The 22,503-nt window shown below is 40.6% G+C and overlaps 2 protein-coding genes across 2 annotated transcripts in view; both read left to right on the forward strand.

Annotated features, from left to right (window-relative positions):
* The first annotated feature begins 4,437 nt into the window (after positions 1–4,437).
* commd2 (COMM domain containing 2) lies at positions 4,438–10,653 on the forward strand. The gene is made up of 6 exons (XM_084354381.1): positions 4,438–4,604; positions 6,075–6,152; positions 7,391–7,473; positions 8,364–8,438; positions 8,557–8,655; positions 10,164–10,653. Exons 1-6 carry the CDS (start codon positions 4,538–4,540, stop codon positions 10,359–10,361), a joined length of 600 nt encoding a protein of 199 aa, XP_084210507.1. The 5' UTR covers positions 4,438–4,537; the 3' UTR covers positions 10,362–10,653.
* A 4,536-nt stretch (positions 10,654–15,189) lies between these two features.
* Positions 15,190–22,503, forward strand: part of trappc8 (trafficking protein particle complex subunit 8) — a 41,575-nt gene continuing 34,261 nt past the window's right edge. The window contains exons 1-3 of the mRNA XM_084355157.1: positions 15,190–15,498; positions 21,169–21,378; positions 22,119–22,208. Coding sequence (XP_084211283.1) covers positions 15,342–15,498; positions 21,169–21,378; positions 22,119–22,208 — 457 coding nt within the window. The 5' untranslated portion in view covers positions 15,190–15,341. The remainder of the gene's footprint in view (positions 15,499–21,168; positions 21,379–22,118; positions 22,209–22,503) is intronic.

Raw genomic sequence — 22,503 nt, forward strand, 5'->3', positions numbered from 1 at the left:
CGCATTTGATATCATTGGGGGTTATTAATAAACAAGAGACAAGTTCAGAGGTTGAGCTGAGGAATCCTTCTCAAGGATGTTATTTAGACACACATACACGCAAGCACTTATGGTTTATATTTGATTTATTCTGATTATTCTGCCATCATGGTCCAGATAAGAGAAACTGGTCAAAATGTTGATATCTGACTCACACCAGTAGCATGTACCAGAAACAGTGATTTGTGACATCTCCGGTAAAAATAGGGCACAGCCCCAAAACACAACATGGAGCCACTACCCTTTCAGCCCATCACCTGAAGAGGGTTGGGTGCAATGTGGCAGGTGAAAGTGGGAACCTTGACATCAAGAGCCCTGGCATCACAGACTGGATCTAGGAGTGTGGAGCATCACCTATCTGGTAGAGAAGGAACCAGGGCTTGTTCGGGAGGTGGCTCATGGTGCCAGTTTTGCCACCCAACTCCTGGAGAGGGGCTGGACTCATCTTTGCAAGAGTTGCTCAGGGTGAAGAAAGCCGGGCAGGTTTGGGATACTTACAAGCCCCCGGGTCTGGTCCTGGAAGGAGTTTCATCTGGGGACTATAGTTCTCCTAAGGGACCTCAACCCTCACATGGGCAGTGACGGACAAACGGGGGGGATTGAGAGGAATGGTGTGCCTAATCTGAACCTGAGCGGTGCTTTGTTATTGATTTCTGTGCTAGTCATAGATTGGCCATAAAGAAAACTATGTTTGAGCATAAGGTTGTTCATAAGTGTATATGTCTTGGACACTCTGGGGAATAGAAGAGCAGAGCTGTCAGCTGATCACTACCTGGTGCTGAATTGGATCAGGTGGGGGAGGCAGCCAGACAGACCTGGTTAACCCAAATGGGGTCTCCTGAAGCAGCACACAGGTACCGGGAGGCCTGAAGGTCTGCATCTTAGGTGCTTGCTGAAGCAAAAACTTCTGGCAAACAACTTGACAATTTAGGAAGGGAAAGTAATGCTTGGCCTAAGCTGTGTTCAGCTGGGGAGGAGAACTGCTGACTCAGACTGGGGATATTGTCAGGCAGTGGAAAGAAAACTTTGGGGGAAGACTCATCCATATCCCTGGTAGAGGTCATTGAGGTAGTTCCTTGGTGCAAAGCATAAGTTGTGAAGGAAATTCCCCCTGAGATGTTGAAGGCTCTGGACATTGTCTGGTTGTCTTGGTCAACACACTTCAGTGTCGCATGGAAAGTTGGGGACAGTAACCTTGGGGTGGTGATTCCCATTTTCAAAAATGGGAAACCAAGGGTATGTTCCAGCTATCAGGGCATCACACTGCCTAGCCTCCCTGGGGAAGTGTATTCCAGAGTGCTGGAACGGAGGCTCAGACTGATTTAACAAACCTCAGATTCAGAGGGAAGAATATGGCTTGCGTTCTGGTCTGGGGGGCACTGCATTAGAATGAAAAACTGGGGCCATTGCTACAGCACATTCGGTCCCTATATAACTAAAGCTGTGTCCAAATCCTCAGCACAAAGTTGTCCCTTGTCTCGATCCTGTTTATGATTTTCACGGATAGGATCTCAAGACATGGCCATGGTGAGGAGAGTGTCCGATTTGGGAACCTCAGAAATGTGTCTCTCCTTTTTGCATGATATAGTTCTGTTGCATTCATCAGTCAATGTGAAGTGTCTGTTAAGAGAGTCCAGACCTGCAAGCCTGAGGCCATGGTTCTGACACTTTAGTGCAAGATTGACAGGGGTGCAGTGTCACCAGTAATGCAGGCCTTGTGCTGGACTGACGAGGTGAAGACAGAGCTGAGCTGGAAGGCAAAACTCAACTCACTAGTTAGTCTATATTAAAACTTGCACCTATGGTCATGAGCTCCAGGTAGCAACTGAAAGAATGAGATTGCAGATACAGGGGACTGAAATGAGTTGCCACGTCAGGTTGACTGAGCTCATAGAGATGGGGTGAGGAGCTCAGACATCGAAGTGTTGAAAATTGTTATGAAAATGAAGAGCTCTTACACAGCAGTTGCAGATAACATTTGCAGTAAAATTCTTAAAGCCATTATAAGTGAAATTCTGGAGCCGCTGGTCTACTCTATCAATCTCTCCTTATTCTGCAGAGTTGTGCCTGATATGTCAAACATTGTAAGAATTGTACCAGTGTTTAAGTCAGGGGATAAAAATAGCTTACATAATTATAGACCCATATCTATTCTACCTGTCTTCTCCAAGGTTCTGGAGAGAGTTGTCTATAGTAGACTGAGTGATTTTTTAGAAAAATGTAAAATCCTATCTCTGCAACAGTATGGCTTTAGGAAAGAGAGCTCGGCCTCTATGGCGATGTTGAATATTTCGGAAAAAATTCATGATTGTATTGATAAAGGCGAATTAGGCATTGGAGTTTTCCTTGATTTGTCAAAGGCTTTTGACCGATTGATTTTGAAATTCTTTTGAATAAGCTCAAATATTATGGTGTCAGAGGTACTGCTCTCAGTTGGTTTCATAGCTACATGTTTGGGAGGAAACAATATGACTCAGACTCAGACAACTTTATTAATCCTTTTGGGAGGTTAGCTCCATGTCACTCACAGCACTATTTCACACACAGTAGAAAGTATACATATAAATAAATACATATAAATAATTAAATATAAAAGAAAAAAACACTGGAAGAACAAAGTTAAATGTATTATATACACACACACTTAATGTAGAACGTAGAATGTAGAACAGTAGAGTACGGTGTCCCCCAGGGATCTATCCTCGGACCGCTCCTCTTTATTTTATATATAAATGACTTTATACACTGTTCTAACATTCTACACAAAGTTCTGTTCGCAGATGATACTAATTGATTCTTATCACACAAGAACATACACGATCTGCAAAAGAATCTAAATGATGAAATGATCAAGGTTGATACATGGTTAAAATGCAATAAATTGTCACTAAATTTAATTGAGACAAACTTTATAATTTTTCGTTCCAACAGAAATCGAAGCAACCTTGAACTTATTGATATTAAAATAAATGACAGCCCTATTGAGAGAGTGAAGACCACTAGATTCCTGGGGGTTCAAATGGACGAGTTCGTAAATTTCAGGGGGCATATTGATGTATTAACCAAAAAATTATCAAAACATGTCAGACTATTCTTTAAGTTGAGGCATTTCTTACCTGGTGAAGCACTTGTAACATTATATCGGTCATTATTTGAGCCACATCTTAATTACTGCAATATTATTTGGAGCAATACAATACCCAGCCATTTAGGGAAATTGACAATTCTGCAGAAGAAAATCATTCGAGCTATGTCCTGGGCTAAATTTGACGCTCCTTCCGACCCGCTTTTTCATCGCTATGGCCTTCTGAAAATTACTGAACTTAATACTTTTCCTAATGCTTGTACCATGTTTTGTGTTGTTAATAAGCTCAATGAAAGATTTTGTGACCTGATTCCAATTTCCTTTCCTCTGCATTCATATCAGACTAAGAAGAAGCATCTTATTAAGGGAAAAAATCGGAAACTCAAATGTACCAGCCTCAGTATTGTTTGTAAAGGTCCACAGGTGTGAAACAATCTTGATGGAGACATGCAAATGTCCCCATCTATACCTGTTTTTAAAAATCGAGCCACTGCTCCTTCATGTGGAAGCTAGCCAGCTGAGGTGGTTAGGGAATCTGATACGGGTGCCTCCTGGGCGCCTCTCTTTGGAGGTTTCTGAGCACAACCAACTGGGAGCAGACTCCAAGAAGCTCAAGAACTTGGAGGGATCACATATCTCATCTGGCCTCATAACACCTTGGGATCCAACAGGAAGTGCTGGAAAGCACTGCAGGGCAGAGGGACATCTGGAGTACTATGCTAAGCCTACTGCCATGGCACGTCAAGTTTAACTGGATTTAACTGGATCAACAGCAGTTTTGCTGTTGTTCTGTAAGGTAAGAAACTGTAAGTCTCCTGTACTGCTAATTCTGTAGCAGCAAAACACACAGGTTTAGAGGTTAAAAATTGACATTTGAATTGGCATGATAAGTGATATGTAGTAATATTCTACTCACAAACAAAATAAACATTGACTGGTCACTTAGCATTTTGAGGTAATATAAGAGATTGACATATTTACATTTACAGACATACACAAGTGAATGCCAGTGATATCAGAATATAATCCCTCCTTTAAAGGCATCACACTATTATGATGAAATATCACCAGATGTCTCTTCTCAACAGCAGGATTAGGGAAATAGTTGTGTTATCCTATTGAGGATAAATTGGTTTTGCACATTTTGGAAACTTCCCCTCCAGTGATGGTGATTAATACACAGGCTTCATGCACTTCCCAGGGGAATAACACACACACACGCACGCACGCACACAAACACATAATGACAAGATGGTTAGCTCCAGAAGATGGCAGTAATGCAATAATAACAAAAGTAGCTGCACCAAGACACCACAGAAGAAGACACAGCTACGGCTTTCCGGTTTAATGGACGTGTTTGTCCGTGACTGTTGAACCGTTGTGTGTGTGTCGAACAGGACGCAGTTGTCCAGGATGCTGCTGGTTTTGTCTGAGGACCATAAAGAACACCTCGCCTTCCTGCCGAAGGTTGACACCGCAGGTAAAGCAGCGCTCTGTACGGACCCACGGTCCGGAGCATGCCGACGTGTTGGCTGCTCTCACCCAGAAGCTGCTTCTTCTCTTAATGTGTGACCGTCAGCTGACTGTGACCAGACAGGAGTAGTTAGGATGTCTCCGGTGAGGATGTTCTGCTGGACAGAATGTGTCTGTCTGTATCACCAACATCAGGATACGAAGCTGCACGTGCGCGTCACGAGTTGTCATAGTCTGAAACCCTCCGCCCGTTAATAAGAGTCCTGAACCCTGTGTCTGTGGGACTTTATGTACCTGTGTTGATTATTCATTTTGAATAGCTCTGTTCATGTTCCTTTTGTGTATTTGTTTGGCTTATAAATGAGATGTGCATGTGCTGCCGTTGTTCTTACCTGAATTCTTCAATTTGAGAAGTTTCTCGTCACATCAGTCATAGAACCTCCGTCAGACGTGAGAATATTTGTAAGAAAAAAACGTTCATTAAAAAATATATGCCCTCTCTGTGATCTGAGACAAATATTTGTTTCTTAACTAAATGTAAGGTAAAGTGATTCACAAATTCACAATCTGTTTCTAAGCCTGTTTAAAAGAATGTGCGTGCTGTAGTCTTTTCTCTTGGTGTGTGGAAACATTCAGTGAAACTCTACCAGAGCTAACTAACACAATTTTTAAAACCATCTGTGTGAAACAGGTAGACTGGAGTCACGTAGAGAGGAGAAAAGTAGCAGAGAAATGAGGCATTCAATGGAGGAATAAGATTTTTTTATTTTGAAATGTGTTAAGAAAGAGCCTCCCACACACTGTCCACTTCACTGCAATCGAGAGATTTTGAGGGATGTCTGCTGGGCCACGCCAGTCCACAACCCTACTTAAGACAGCCTTCCCTTTGTCTTGTAAGATAACCTGATGAAGGTCTAAGTACTGAAACGTTGTTGTCAATCCACTTAATTGCAGGTGAAGTGGACAGTGTTTTTGTCAGCCTTCTGTCTTCTCCTACGCACCTGTTGACCTTAAGGTGTGCAAGAGCTGCACTCCATGAATTTTAAAATATGTTGGCATATATTTTTCCAGAAGAATTGTGTTTAACATACAATCTGATGTTACTGTGTACTTTTCTTTCATGTCAACTGGCACGTGTCGACATGGGATTGTAGGAATCTTACTAAATGACAAAGGTTGAATAGTAAATCTAATGAAGAGAGGAAATACATGAATGAAAGACAGAGAGAGGCAGTCATGATTTGGAGCACAGTCATTGGAATCTGTGATATGCTGAACCAGTCAAACCATTTATGATCACACCGCAGCCTTGTCATGTGGCTGTCATTATGACGATGATCTATATCTTGTTAAAGTGAACAGACACACACACAGGCATCAACTATTTCTATATATTGTCCTAACCCCAGATATGTGCTCAATTTTATTACATATAAAAAACATCATTTCATATGTCCATGTGTTTTTTTGTCTTCAGTGGTTGGAGAGTTTGGTCGCATAGCACTGGAGTTCCTGAGGAGAGGAACCAGCCCCAAGATCTATGAGGGAGCAGCAAGTAAGACTCTGCACCTTTTATTACACACCCCTTATCTACCAGCACCAGTTACACTGTGGGCAGTAGTGGACTAGTCGTGAACCATATGGTGTAAAACAGCATCACACAAATGTACTGGGCTGCCCAGTATAGATTTGCTATAGAAGCCCTGAGGGTCATCCATTTTCTGAGTCTGATCTAAATAATTTTCTCTCCTGTGTTTATGACTTGGGGAAAGTTTTAAATAAGTTTAATAACAAGTTTTTCAAGGATAAAATAATGAAATTGCAGGACCTGAAAAAACTTTTCTTTTTTTTTTTTCATGTGTGGAACCGAGTGAAACATTAAAAAAAAAAATTCAGGACAATTTCTTTTTGTGTGTTGAACCAACTGAAAAATAAGATCTTTTTTTTTTAAAGAGGAAAACATGTTTTTTTCTTTGTAAGGCATAACTGTTTGTTTTTGTAATGTAAATTTTGACCACAAGAGGCTGAAGTGCACCGCTACCCCATGTTCTAAGTAGGATGAGAACTACCCATGTTCTTCCAGGTGAGTGTAATTTCTCTCTCGAGGATTATGTAACATGACTGTCATGTCTTTCGGCGAGGGATATGTAATACTTGGCGCTAACCTGCCGCTATTTTCGGGGGTGGAATACTGTATATTATCAGCAAGTCAGATCAAGGATAAACATTTGATGGCCTCATTTGTGGAATTCAAATTAATAATAATTATAATAATTAAGATCAGACTAAGAAAATGGATCACCAGAAAACAAAAATATACATATTAATATAACATATTTAAACTACAAAAAGCCTATTCGGCAGTGGCATTAAAAAAGATCTTCACTGATCCGCTCCTGCCCAGTGTCGTATTTTCCACATTTATGCCAAAGACACAAAGCAACTTCAGTTTTTCTTTTGCAAAACCAGTGAATTATAAAAATCAGTATACTTTAAACCCCAATAAATACACAGCACTAAATAAACAGTGTGACAGATATAAACTACAAACAGTGTTGCAGACGTTATGGTGTGAATACGACAACAGCCCACTCACAGCTCCTCTTAGGCAGTGTTGAAATTATAACACAGAATCAACAGCTAATAAATTCAAGCATTTTATTGAACCAAGTAAATGAACAGACAAAAGACATGTAAACAGAGTGAGACAGCTGTCAGACATTCTTTCACATAATGACACACTACAAACCTGCCAGGACTTTACAGTAATCCATAATGAGCCACTACTTTCAGGGAAGCTGTGTGTTCCTGTGGAAATGGTGCATCATGGAGTGGAGGGCCTGATGTTCCTGATGACAGAGAGCTCCAAACACATGGTAACCCACTCACACTCTAACACTTGTCTCTGTGTTTGAAATGGCTGAGGTTCATTAACACTCTTTGATATGGTCCAGACCAGTGATTCCCAAAGTGTGGGCTTTGAAGCGACTGCAGGTGGGCTGCCAGAGGTCATTTACAATGATTCACATAGAATTGTCCTGTTTATGAAATAGTTATCCAAAGCTTTAGGGAAATGTGTCAGTTTAGTCTCATGTGTTGATCAGAGTTGTTATGTAAAGAGGGCCCCAGAAGATTTTCCAACTTCAAATTGGGCTCTGTCACTACTACATACATTCATTCTTAAGTTCTGCATGCCATGATCCATCACACAGGTGGCCAAACAGATTCATTGTTAACTTGCAACACTCTATTCAGAAACCCATTCTGTCATGGTCCTGGTAATGCTTATCACTTCATTTTTCAATATTTCTATTATTTATTTTCATATGAAAAAATGAAGTGAGAAGTATTACACAGTGTGTTGTGATGTAAAACACTTAGGAAGAAGGAGAGAACTTTTAATGAAAACTTTGGTAAGTGTGAGTAGGTGAATAACTATAACTTCGAATCTACAGGTGTGTGTACTGTGTGTACGGGTTAATAGATCAGTTTCCCTTTTCCTTTCGCAGCAGACTTTTTCACTTGTCATCGCAGGAGAGGCACAGAAAGAGTTCTGTTAGATGTTAGTGAGAACCGTAACCATAACTGTACTGTAGTGTACAAGGAGAACAACTACAGTACATTTAATGAATGGTTCCCTTTTGTTACAAGAGGAAAACGGTGAATAACAAGAACCAGAAATGTATGAATTTGTGTATTGCAATACTGAAGGAGTCACTTGTCCCCAGTGTCACTCTTCCTTGTGTGTATGTGTTTGTGTATGCAGCTCTCTGAAGTGGACTTCCTGGACTCGGTGTTGGTTTTGGGGTTCAGTGAAGAGCTTAACCAGATCCTCTTACAGGTGACTTTAAATCAGTTGGATTTATCTGACATGATTTGAGCATTGTTTGACTTTATGCAGTCAGTATGTTGGACAGGTCATTGCACTCCAGCTGAGCGTGTGAGGGTTTCTGTTGCAGCTGTACCTGCAGCACCACAGTCAGATCCGCAGTATCCTGAGTCAGCTGCCTTCTAACCTGCCTGCCTACCACAGCCTAGAATGGAGACTGGATGTACAGGTGTGTGTGTGTGTGTGTTCATGTGCATACCATATATTATAGAAATTATACAGGGTTCCCTTGGTCACGAAATTCCTAGAAGGGTTAGGAAATTAGAAAGACTGTTTCCAGACCTGGAAAAGGGTTTGAAATGAACGAACAGTGTGTTAATTGATCAGCCACTGGTTGTTATTAGCCGATTTTTGTTTGAAATAGTTTGAACGGTGGTCACTATGAAGGCCGAAAAGGAGAGCCCATGAGATATGCACAAGACAGTTTCTCTTCATAGTGTACTGCAGGGCTCAGGACTGAAGTGCTGTCCCATCATCCACAGAAATGGGCTGAAATATTACAGAAAAGTTATGGACAAGTTTTGAAGATTCAGTGGTTAAAAGTGTGGGAACCCTGAATATAATTCAGCTGCTGTGGATTAAAACTGAGAATGTAAATATGAGAATGTGTGATGTTCTTCCATGTGCTCTCTTTTCACTTCCCTTAGTCATTATAATTAATCAGTTACCAAGATAAGACCATCAGTCAATCAATAACTTCCTATCATCAGACCCTATGAGCCTACAGGTATGAAATATGGAAAGGACAGAGACAGTACACTTCTAACTGAAAAAACATACTCATACATATGTCCATATGTATAACCTGGGCACGTACATGCCACAACAATGCCAAGATCTTGTGTACCAATTAACGCTGTCCAACTATATGTGCACGCCATGATTTTATCACACGTCTCCTATTGTGTAACTGCCTGGGGCCAGGCCACCCAATCAGCAATGAAACCTATGTTGTCATTCCACAAACAATCCCTTACAATATTGGAACAGAAGCCAATGAAATGGCCCTATTGCAATATCAACAAAAGTATAATCTATTAAGCTTTGACAATTTCAGAAATCTCTCACTGATAAAATGTATATTTAAGTGTGTGAATGGCCTTGTCCCAGAACTAGTCAGTCATATGATTCTAAAATACTCCAGTAAAGAAGCCACCATAAGGGGTGCAGTTAGTGGAGACTAAACCAGCAAAATGCCAGAGAGCATTTGGCCAGTCCTCTTTTACAGTGAAAGGCCCACAGATTTGGAATACCCTAGCATCAGAAATGAACAAATGATTTCGAAGCTTTCAATACTAAGGCAAAACTATGGCTTAAACAATGGCAAATCTCTGAACACTAACTATGTTTTATACCACATTGTATATTTCACCTTTGTTTCTCTTTTCTTTTTGTTTGTTTTTAATTGTCATTCTTAGTCATTACAATCAATCTGCTTGTCTATGTCAGCTTGATTGTTAGCTTTTATGTCTATTTTAGTATTGTGTCGTATCATGTTTCTTTCTCCAGAAGCCTAACCAGGGACAAGGACTGCAGATTAGCCATGGCTAGAAGTCCCATATACATTGCATTGGTTGCACTCTAAATATTTAGGATTAGGATCTGTTTATCAATATTCAGATTTTAATTGCCTTTCTCCCCCTTGCATCTATGTCACTCCCCATTTCCTCCTGCCAGTTGGCGAGTCGATCAGTCCGGCAGCAGGTCATTCCCATGCTCACGATGCATCTCCTCCTGACGAGAGGTTGTGACAGCAGCAGCAGGGTTCTCCAGACAGACCCCAGCACTCTCCTGCACCTCATCTCCACACTGGAGGCTGCGCTGGCTGCCATGAAAACCAGCCACTCCCGCCGCATATTACGCAACATCAAATAACCCCCTAGGTCACATTCTATATGACGTGTGCCTCCTGCCACCTGCAAAACACCACATTACTGCCTTCATACCTGGGAACATTAAGCAGTGTCTGTATTCTTCAGTACAGTGTTGAATGTTGATTTGATTTGATCCTGGATGGTAAGTCAAGTTTCTGCCCATTTGACTGGCAACTGGTCTTCACTTTATTACCCTTGAGTTTCTGTCTGCCAAATGATATTGACTGTATTGTATATAGCTTTCTACATTGCTACTGTTATTGTATAAAACTGTAATACAGAGATAAAACACCTGTCTTGTGGTCTGTGAAAGCCAACAATATAAAGGTAGGAAGGCCCTGACTTTTGAGTACAGTCCTGCCCTATGAAAGCAACCTGCAGTAACTACACAAACAATGATCGTGAAAAAAATGGCTTCAAAGATCACGACTGTCCAGCCAAATGTGTTACAGTTAGAACAGCAGTTATGTCCTTTTTAATTAAATATGTATTCTCTTTTATTCTGTAATGTTCATGGCTTAAAAATCATGACCAATTATTTGACCTATGACTCTAAAGTGCCAGATGGTGCCTTTTATATTACCTTGAAAAGATACAGTATATAGGTAGTGCAAAGGCAAGATAAAGCGAGGCTTAACCTACACAATTTATCACAAGAGAAATCAGATTTTTAAAAGTTGAAGTCATAACTCACTCTTGAGTAAAATTACGGTTAATGCACTTTGACTTCGCAGGGCAGAGTACATCTGTATCAGCATTTAATTGGAATAGAATGAAAGAGTATCATGGCCAACGACTGTTTCACTGTAATTGTTGAAAGTAAAGAACTTGAACATAACATACACAGTAAGATGCTGCTGATGAGTTTTTATGCCCAGATTGCAGTTTTCAGGGAAGGCTGTGGTTGTTTATTCAGATCAGTTTGCATGCTGCATAATAGTTTTCAAAGGAAATTAGAATGTCTGTTGATCCTGAGCTCCACTTTGTCAAGGCACATTAAGCTCAGTAAAAACTTTAAAGAATTACACACCTCATTGTATGTAAACTGTACAAATGTTTTCAATACATAGCATGTGATTTATCAGAATCATCTTCTATTTGAGCAAATTTAAAAGCACTCAGTGTATGCAGATACCCCTGGAGTCACATACAAAATGCAAATTGCCAGCTGGTCTTCAAGTTTCATGGTTAATTTATCTGTCATTTTACAATACTGGTTGCAAAATGAAATTTAGTTTAAGGTCCTTTATGCTACATAGGAGAAAAGCAATTCCCACAAACTCACTTACAAAACTGTTTTGTGGAGTGAACCGGAGTGTGGAATGATGTATTGAGCAGTCTCAGTCTGAGGAGGGAAGCTGCTCTGTAGTCTGGTGGTATGTCAGCAGATACTTCTGTATCTGTTGTCAGATGGCAGCAGGGTGAACAGACTGTGGCTGGGTGGGTGTTGTCTTTTAGTATCTTTGGGCTCTGTGCTGACATCTCACTTCACTGATGTCCCTGATGCTCTGTAGATGGTACCAGTGATGTTCCGGTGGTTTTAATCAGAGCTTCCTGTCCTGGGCCATGATGAGCCATGCCAGTTTGTAATGTTTCCAGTCAGGATGCTTTCTATTGCTCCTCTGTAAAAGTTGACCAGAATCTTGCACCAGAATTTAACCTTCACAAGTTTTTTTCTTTTCTTTTTTCTTTTCTTTTTTTTTCCAACCAGGGTGGTGATGTGTGATTAACATGATTCTCTGGTTCTCTGGTTCTCTGAGATGGTAATTCCTCAGAACCTAAAATTGCTCCACTGATGTAGACAGGGGTGTGTGTCTTTGCCTCCTTTTTTCTAAAATCAACAGTGGGGTCCTTGGTTTTGTTGGTGTTGAGCAGTAGATTGTTCTCTGAAGATATGAACTGTCATCGTTGTTTATAATGCAGCCGATGATGGTGGTGTCGTCCAGTGTTGTACTGCAGCTCAGAGTTTAGTTTTTCAATCAGCTTCATGGTGAGATTGTGTTGAATGCTGAGCTGAAGTCAACAAACAGCATCCTGATTAGCTGTTGTTATTCTCCAGGTGTGTGAAGACTGAGTGAAGGGCAGTAGATATGACATCCTCTGTGGATCCGTTGGTTCTGAAAGCATACTGGTGAGGGTCCAGGCTGACAGGGATGTTGTCTTTGATATGCTGGAGAACCAGTTTCTCGAAGAACTTCATCAGGATGGGGGTGAGGGCCACAGGGTGGTAGTCATTAAGACTAGACACAGCAGACTTTTTAGGTACAGGATGTAGTAGCAAAATGTATAATTTGCACTTAACCACATATTGTTCCTACCTTTTACCTCGCACTGTTTTATTTCGCGTATCTATCTATAACCTCACGTTTTATTGCACCTCTTAGCACTGTGAACTATGACCTTACTTTTAAGCAGTGACCTTGTTGATTTATGAGTAGCTGTTTGTGCACAATAGCACTCTGTGCTCCCTGGATGCTTGTTGGTTTTACAACAGTTCTACAATAAAAATTCCATCCTGTTCACTCACTTGCAACCACACACTTCTTTTTCCGATGTTGATGGGTGTATTTCTATCAGGGCAATGTGTGCTTCATTAGAAAGGGCCAAAAAGGTAGCAAAATATAACAAATGTAGCAAGATTAAAGGAGCAATAAAGGAGATGCGCCACTGTTGCCATGGCTGTCTAGATCATTTATTGAAATTAGTCTACACAGGTGCTACCAATTAAAGTTCACAGATCATATATGGTTTAGGGTAACTTAATGTAAGTAAAAAAGTTAAAAAAAGAAAAAAAAAGAAGCACATCCAGAAATTGGCTTGAAATAAAATGGAGACAATGGCTGCACTTTAGCAAATGGAGTGCTGTGCACAGAAGACTTATTCTTAGGGACCTTGTTGCAGAGAGGGATTGGCTACTGCTAAGTCAGTTTTGTTTACCGAGGCCAACCTTGATCTGTGCCAGCAGCTCATCCTGGCTTTGGACAGGCTAACAGTTCACATACTGTAAAGGCCATCCCATACACACGTTTATTCGATTCTGAATTCTCATCATTGAAGCAACAACTACTGTTGCAGGTGATTGGTTGGCTTATTGATAAATGCACACTTACTATTACACAAGAACTATCCAGAGTTTGTGGTAATTGAACCATGTGCGTCTTCGCAGACCAAAGATTTGCCTTTAATCCCTTCCTGCTGACACCTGTGGCAAATCCAGCGAACTTCACAGGAATTTAGACAGCACAGTGGAACGCACCACAGGATTCTGAAACATCAGCTTGACAAGGCTTGTGTATATCCTGACTCAAACAAAAGAATCAGCCCCTTTTGGCCCTGACAGTCAGATACCACCCACTCATACACCATTCTTGTGGTCCTCTTAAATATGCGCACTGTACTTTTCCCTCAAACTACTGTACCCAACATCCAACTTAAACCATGCACTGGTGCTCTCACAAAGCAGCACCAGTCTCAGTCAAGGTTTGGTTACAACTCTGGCAAGATGGAAAGCATTCGATTGACTTTAACTATTTTTTAATTATTGAAGTTAAAATGTTGTTTAGCTGGGCAATATGGATGCACATCTCTCTTTATTTTACCATTTGAGACATAAAGCTGCAGCCATAGCCTACAGGCTTATGTTTACATTGTTAAGCCAAATCTAATTGTATATTATTGTGAGGACTGGACTTATCACCAGGCAGCAGAGCTAAAGCCCAGTGTTCTATTTCATTATTCTCTCTATTATTTATTTACAACAACCTCTTAATTATGTTAATGTTTAAATTCACTTAAGGCAATATTCTATGGCAATATTAAATCCAATAAAGTTTGTTTACACCTCATACTGTTCTGTATACAGAAGCCCTACATATTTTAGACAGATGGAGCAAACTGGTTTGAAGGAGGGAGCATTGTAGCGGGAGCACTGGGGTGTCATGTGTGACTGTATATTAGTGCCAAATGGTTAACATGGCTCAGGCTCAGGAGGAGGACCTCTTGGCAGGATCTTGCTTAGGGCCTCAGGGAGGTCTGCTTATGTATGAGACTAGTACAGGGGAAATAGTTTTCATTTTCAATGGCTGGCAACAAATTTGTCCTTTTTTTTTTAGGTATGTGGTAACTATTATTATCTGGTATGGCTTAACGTTTTACTATCCATGAGTTGTCATAGGCAACTCTCAGCTCTTTAGGCCAGTGCCTTTTCTGTTCAAGAGTGCTAACACTTCAGTTCATCTGTGTGATAATAATACAGAGCACTCCTTCTTTTAGCCTTTAAGGCAGTTCATTTTAACTCCAAGCTTTGACCATATTTAAGTTTAGCCTCCAACTTTTCTAGTAATGTATTTCAACTCTTTGCTTCTAGGTTTTCAGCAGTGCAGAATGCATTTCCACTTGAAGATTTTCATCAGTTTATTCCACATTTCTGTAATTGTAGCAATGTTTTGAGATTCAGTTGAGCTGTCAGCCTTCACAATATTTTCTGCAGGAAATGCGTTTTCTATGTAATTATTTAATTGTTACATGTTGTTTTATAGCAGCTCTTGCTCATCATCAGCGCTAATACACATGATTTCACAGTATGATCTCTTGTGTTGTCTTGCTTTTTCACATATAATATGTTTGTGTAGTAAATATACGGTCCAGTTTGGTGCGAAAATCGTTCCAGCCTCAGCACATTGTTTATCATGAGCGAAGACACGACAGCCTCCTGTTGAAGGCAGGTCACCATAGACATATATACATGTATATATGTCTATGCAGGTTACTACCAGACAGGAGAGGAAAGAGGAAATGACGCAACGTCGGGCATCACCTGACCGATTCAGTTCTACACAGGAAGTTGGTTCGCGAATACAACATGGCTGTTGTCTGCAAATAGATGAGGAGTTGTCTTAAGCAATGAAATAATCAGGCTTTCGCAAACCGTAGGACAGTTGACTCAGTTCAGTGTGTTAGCTGGTTCTGACGCCGGTCCGACATGGCCCAGTGTGTTCAGTCTGTGCAGGAGTTCGTTCAGGACTCGTTTGTGCCGATGGTAGCCGTCTTATGTAGTGAAGAAGCGGAGAGAGTGACTCGCAAGAACAACCTGAATTTCGCTGAGCTGCTGAGGCCTTTCTGCAGACTAACGTCAGAAGGTAAGAACAACTATCTTAAACCCACCATAACCATCGACTGTCAGTCTTACAGCCGTCACAAATCAAGCTCAAGCGAGGCAGCTAGCAACTTAAGCCTGACGTTCGTGACAGTTGACATTAGCTCCGCGCTAACAGCCGGCTAGCAGACTGGATTGTGACTAAGCAGCTGTGCGTTGACTGAACAGATGAAGTCCAGACTTGACATTTGAGAGGGCCAAGTGACACCTGACTATTCAGCCTCGGAATAATGTTGACAAGAACAGCTCTGTTGATGTAGGTTTATCAGTCAAAATAATATTTCTGAAGTAACGTTATTTAGCAAGCTGCTTCGGTTAGTTGCAGTCACTCACGAGGGCTAACTTAACTCAAGCTTCCTCACAACATTGTCAGGAGAGTATTACAGATGAACTGCCCGTCTGAAGGCGAGCAGGTGATGGCAGCAGGGTGCACTGACAAACGTGCATTGAAGACATTAAAGGGGCACTGTGTAGTTTTGGAGAAGAAATTCAAACTCATAATTTTAATATTTGCAATATTAATGAGGTAATGACACAAACAGAAATATGTATTTTTTCCATACTGGAATAAACAAGATGTTCTCAGAGGGAAATAAGGTCCCAGAACACTGTTTGAAGCTAGAAAGGTGGCAGGGTCCGCCACATATAAACAAAGTAAAGCAGTGTAAATTGTTTTGTCCTTTACGGTCAGTTTGCTTATACAGTCATGAAAACAAAGAGGGTTTGTTTATTTAGTTTGTTTAGGCAGAAAAATGAAGCTCTTTCTCATCTCATTAACATTTCTTCCCAAAACTACAGAGTGCTCCTTTAAGCAAATTTGAGAAAGCAATGTTGATACTTCATTAGTCACTGCTGTCTGCAGTATGTAGGGGTGGTTGTAGGAATTTGTAAGACTGGGTGGCAAAGGGATGTTTGGAGGTGGTAACAATGAGTTGTTAAACTGGCGAACAGCCCGCAAAAGTAGTTATGTAAACATAAATATAGTATTAATAGTAGGCTAAAAAAAATATTTGCAGAACTTCTCTCTCTCTCTTTCTCTCTCTCAGTTTAATTCAATTCAATTCAACAGACTTTATTGGCATGAATGTGTTATACAATATTGCCAAAGCAAAAGATTACAGAAAAAAGAATGCATGGACAATTAATAATTAATAATAATTAAAAATGTGTGTGTGTGCGTGGGTTGATGTTGGTGTGTGTGTGTGTGTGTGTTGATGTTGGTGATATATATACAATAAATAAATAAATAATTATGAAAGAAACAATGAAGTTTCTCAGGTTCCACTGGCTGTCCTCAGGTCATGACATGACGTGATGAATTTCGCTGCAATACTCTAACTTTTGGGCATTTCTCCGAGTAAGTATGGGAGTTTCTCTGTGTCTGTTAGGTTTTCGAATTCAGGGTGTATTTTTCTTATTTGGGGAAAATGTTGATTTCTCAGAGCCTGATATTTGGGGCATGAGGTGAGGAAGTGTAGCTCTGACTCTACCTCTTGTCTGTCACAGTGGGAGCAGAGTCTCTCCTCCTCTGGCAGCCAGCTCTGTCTATGCCGACCCTTCTCTACAGCTAGGCTGTGGTCACTGAGTCTGTACATACACACTCTCTCATATGGTGTATTGCTTCAGCACCACTTTATACACTGTTTTGAAAGCTCTGTTTAACTATGGATTGAGACTTGCCTCTGTTCAATCTTTGATGAGAGTTTCACATGCGCATTACGTAATGGGCAGGATGTAGCCAATCAGAGGCAGAGTAGGGTGGGTCATGCCGAGCAAGGTAGTATGATCAAAGGATGTTATAATTGATCCAAAACAATGTCGCTACAGCTGATAAGCATGGCTGTGCTACAGCAGTATATATTTTCTAATGTGTATATATATATATATATATGTATATGTATATATAATGCCTGTTACATAGTGATGCACATAAGTTACAGAAGCAAAGGCTTGACTCCAAACCAGGTGTTTCAGGCAATGCAAGATCAGTGTTTTCTGTGGGAGCGAGTAACTCCCTTTACCTTACTTTGGGAATACAACCAGTTTAAGGAACCACGTGAGCCGTTTTCACCCGAAGCTAACATTTGCCAGTGCTAATGCAGAGCATAACACTGCAGCGAGTCTGGCTAATCATAGGGGAATTGAGGAGGCGCTGTTAATTTTGCCATGTTTGTGATTGCTGCCATATTCAGGCAGTGCCCTTTCTCAGAGCTGCTATTGGAACATTTTATTTTGTGGACAACAGCACACCTGCACTGCAGAAATGGACAATGTTTTATTTTATAATAAATCTGAACTAACTGAGGGGGCCACATTTTCTAGATGCAGCTTTTGTTTTTAATGTTATAAGCTGTAACAGTGTGCACTTTCTAAGTAAAAAGGGAGCTCACATTTATCTGACTGCTTGTATTAATTGTTGAAAAAGTCGCCATGTGTGGAATTATGTGTGCAGTAATATTGGATGTTTTTTTCCTCAGTCACAGAAAACAAAACTCCTCATATTCTATTTGATTTGATACATTTTAAATCTGATGTCTGAAAAAGACTGACAAAGTAGTGAGACCTGAAGCTGTGAGTTTAAGGAGACTGAAAGTTTTTTTTAAGTCTAAATATTAGAAGTGTGGAAATGTCTCGGTTCTATGATACATCGGCATGTGGACGTGGTAGATTATGCATCAATTAGGAGTGTCACAATCTCAATTGTAAGTCGGATATTGATCGAAATTATGTCACGATCTTGACCTTCTAAATCAAAAGTGGAATGGAGGATTTAGTCATGCCCCCAGTGTCACATCCAGCAGGTGTGCCAAGAGGGGGGAAAAAAACACACAGCATGTTGTAGGGCAGTGAGTGGATTCACATTGGATCTGGCGTTGTGGTGAAAACACAGGTTTTCACATTCATTTTAATGAGGGTAGTCCGTTTTGGCTGCGGTGGTGCATGCTGAAAAGTTTGAGACGGAGTCAACTTTTGGAGAAACGCAGCCCGACATCACATTGCCAATCACATAAGATGGTGATCAGCCTATGACTGAAGCAACAGTGGAGTGTAAAGTAATATGTTGTGTGTATTAATTCAGTTTGCACCAGTTTAAAACACATCTGTGGATGTCAACGGTCACTGTAGGACCGGCATGGTTAACCTACTGTGGCAGAGGCATGTATGCTACATGCTGCGCGTGTAGCATACACGTCCACAGGCAACATGGGAATATGGCAAACATACCAATAAACACATTTGCCTACAGCCATAAAACATAAATCAACAATAAAGAGGGGTGTAAGATGAAAATAATGATTTTAAAAAAGCATAAACACACCCAACAAAACACACATTCCTTGTTTAAGGAACAAGGATTCTTCTAACATATAGTGGATAGAATGGCTTAAAGTGAACCCTTAATTGTGTGCTTGAGTTGTTCAGTTTTGAGGTGCCTCATTACATCCTCCACCCAAAGTTGATGGGAAGGCGGTGAGGTCTCTTTCCATCTGACCAGGATGAGTTGGCATGCAAGAAGGGTGGAGAAGGTCACCTCACCTTGCAGCCTGATTGACTGAAATTCCGACACTTTTGGGGCCACCCCAAACATAGCTGTCATAGGGTTTGTAGGAAGCTTTTGTCACAAACGTTGGAGACGATATCAAAGACCCTGGCCCAGAAACCTGCCTACTTTGGACAGGCCCAAAGCATATGGCTGAGAGCGCTGGGTTCATCTGCACCTTGCACAATTTTCATCTGTACCCGGAAAGAATTTGGCAAGCTTGCTATTGGACAGGTGGAGCCTATGAATCACCTTAAATTGTATCAATCCATGCCTGATACATAGTCTGCCATTTTGCATCAGATATATCTGAGCCCAGTTCCACCCCCAACTGGGCTGCAGCTATGTAAAAAAACTCATTTTTCATATATATGGCTCCTCTCTTTAACGGGTCTACAATTAAGAGGTCATCTATCCAGCTGCTCTGTGGGGTCTGAAGAGATGGAGATTTATATTTTTTGTTGCTCAATGGACATAAAAGTACCATCTCTTAAAAGATCACTCACAGAATCTACACCCTTTCTTGTCCAAAGAAAATGCTGAGTCAGTGAGAGAGGGGGGAAACCAAGCATTTGCTCAAAGGCCATGGGAAGGCCTTGTCTATATTTAAAGTGAATCCAAAACTGTTACCATATCTTAAATGTCCCCTGTGTCACTGGTGTTCCCTGACCAATTATGTATCGTCCATCATCGTCTCGAAGGATGCTTAATTCCTTAAACAGCACATTTCTTTGTAAAAGAATGACCACCCGCTGAGCTTTGCAAATAAATTTAGAATCATAGATCTGGGTAAACCCTTTACTTTTTATTCTGGTCTGCTCTTTATTCAGACATGTAGAAATTATATTTATAATTTCAGACCCAACTGGTCCCCTATTGCCTGAAGTCATACAGCAGATATTTTAAAAGTTGTCGCCACTGAGCCACCCCATGAATAACCAGACACCTCTGTAAACATTTCATACATTGCCCTGTAGTATACTTGAAAGGTGTGAATCCCCACTGGCCCTACAACGCAATTATGATTCAGCTGTAAACATTTCTAATGCAAATAATTCTCGACGCATCTTGGAATCTAACAGAGTAAATTCTGCCTCAAGATTTTGTAAAGTGGAGATCTAGCTTTATTTACATTAGAACTAAACAGTATTGCTGTGAAGCCCTTTTTCACATTCCATAGTAATCTGGGGCCCTTCACAGTACCAGCAGTAAAACCAAAAATTCACTGAATTCTGCTATGAATTGATTTGTATATGCTTTGTTTTTCAATAACAGTAGTTTTAAAGTGCTATCTGGCTGCTTAGACAGATGACCTTAAGTGGCAGAACAGAACCCTATGGTCTGATAGAACTATGTGAGTTAAACTTAATAATGCATTGAAAAAACTGAGACAGGTCCTGCTCCCCTAAGAATGTTGCATGTGTTCTGTCAAGGATCGGCTCCCACACTGCATTTGAATCAGCACCTGCAATTAGGGCTGCACAATTAATTGCAAAATAATCCAAATCGCAATATGACTCAGTGCAATATCCAAATCGCAAGAACTGCAATTATTTTCTAAAGGTAAAATGTGTCACAAAACAGTGTTTTAACTAAATGTTGTAGTGCTGAAGAGATGCCCTGGCCTACAAAGCTTGTTCTCCAGATGTAATAAAACATGTTTGTTTGGCAGAGACCAGGAGAAATGCCTCATCATTATGATTTTACTAGTTTTTCAATGACAATGAAATTGTGATTTAAAATTGAACAATTCATGATAATGATAAATTATATCGCAATATCTGTCATAATAAGTGCAATATCACTTTTTGACCATATCATGCAGCCCTACCTGCAATATAAAAGTAATCATTCAGCTCTAACAACTTTGTGGTAATGGGGTAGAAAGTTCTGTTGGAAAACATTTTGGGCATATGCTAATTAAGCGATTTAATGTTTGCTCTTTGAATACAAATAAACCCAACTGCAATGAATAGGAGGAGGTTAATGGCAATAAATAAATATGTTACAAGGCTCCAAACCTCAGCCTCACATGTGTGAATGTTATCAGAGATGTTGTGACTGCAGTGATACTGGTGTTGAACTAAGCGTTGTTCTCATCTTCTTCTTCAGGTCACATCCGGGACCCCAACAACCAGGTGCAAGTTGTGAAAAACTTGCGCATCTGTGTCAACAATGTGGTGACAAGTCCAAACACACCGTCTGCTGCCCTCAGCCCTGCCCAGTGCCGAATTCTCAATGATGTTGTGTTATCCTGCCAGCCACAAGAGGGAGTTGTGAACAATGTGGTCACAGCAGGAGACTATGATCTCAACTTCAGTGGTAAGGACTAGAGCTCAAAAGGTTCAGGCTTTTTAAGGTCAAAGCCGATATTAAAGGTTTAGGAAATCCCGATTAACAAATGCCACTTTGCAAATCCTGCACAGGTCTAACCTTTTCTTGGATTTATTCCAGCTTGTGTATGTGTACCATGGCACCTCGTGGTGGAAGCTTGGTTAAACCATGCAAGTAGAATTGATGGAAAATGCTTATAACCAACCACTTTCCTTTTACATATGATATGAACATTTGAAGAATTTCTCATGAAAGATTTTTTAATAATAGCTTCAGTGTTTGGTTGTTATATATAAGCTTAAATTTGTTACTTCGAAACCATCCCATATTTGAATCACAGAATGAATCACAGAACCACCCACAGACCTTACCCTTTGACACTGGGATGAATGGGCTCAAAGCAACACAAAGACTGCACCAATTTTCAATGGCATTGTTTCTCAACAAATATAAACTTGTGCAGTTAAAGTGATTTATAAGAAGTAATTACACAAAGTGACTTTAAGAAAAAAGATTAGATCTTATTTAGCAGCCCATGTTGTGTTTTCTTGATACAATTGTGGCATTTGCTTAATGGTAAACGACATGTATGATTGATATATGACTATGACTAAAATCATAAAGTGAAAGCAACAGTTTTGTCATGAGCATCTGGTACACAAGGAAAAACAGTATGAGACAGTGGTGGGTTGTTGGATAATAGTCTCCTTTTTTTTTTTTCTCTCTAGCAACCACGCCCTGGTTTGAAACCTACAGGGAGAACTTCCTGCAGTCAATGCCTGCCTCTGACCACGAGTTCCTCAACCACTACCTCGCTTGTATCCTTCCAACAGCACACAAATCATCTTAAACCTGCAGTGTGGAACTTTTGTCTCCTTCCTCTGCCAGTTAGAGTAACTACACTAACACTGTTGAAGTGCTTATAACGCCATATGCTCCACCAGTCTCCTATTCACTCCATTGCTGCAGTTCCCCCCTTCAGCTCTGGCAAACCAGTCTTTGCTTTCAGCGAAGGAAAGTTGCTGCAGGCAACAAAAAACTCTGTTTACTGAGAAATGCAGGGAAATTTACCTGGTGCTGACGGCTTTATCAGAATTGTGTGAACTATTTTGT

The sequence above is a fragment of the Pagrus pagrus genome, assembly GCF_965226575.1.
Source record: "Pagrus pagrus genome assembly, chromosome: 6".
NCBI lineage: Eukaryota > Metazoa > Chordata > Actinopteri > Spariformes > Sparidae > Pagrus > Pagrus pagrus.

Bases quoted from the DNA above. Each gene is read 5' to 3' on its own strand.
- commd2 (XM_084354381.1), top strand. From the start codon at position 4,538: ATGCTGCTGGTTTTGTCTGAGGACCATAAAGAACACCTCGCCTTCCTG. The intron at 6,153-7,390 runs GTAAGACTCTGC...CACTACTTTCAG, and splicing joins GATCTATGAGGGAGCAGCAA to GGAAGCTGTGTGTTCCTGTG. The intron at 8,656-10,163 runs GTGTGTGTGTGT...TCCTCCTGCCAG, and splicing joins AATGGAGACTGGATGTACAG to TTGGCGAGTCGATCAGTCCG.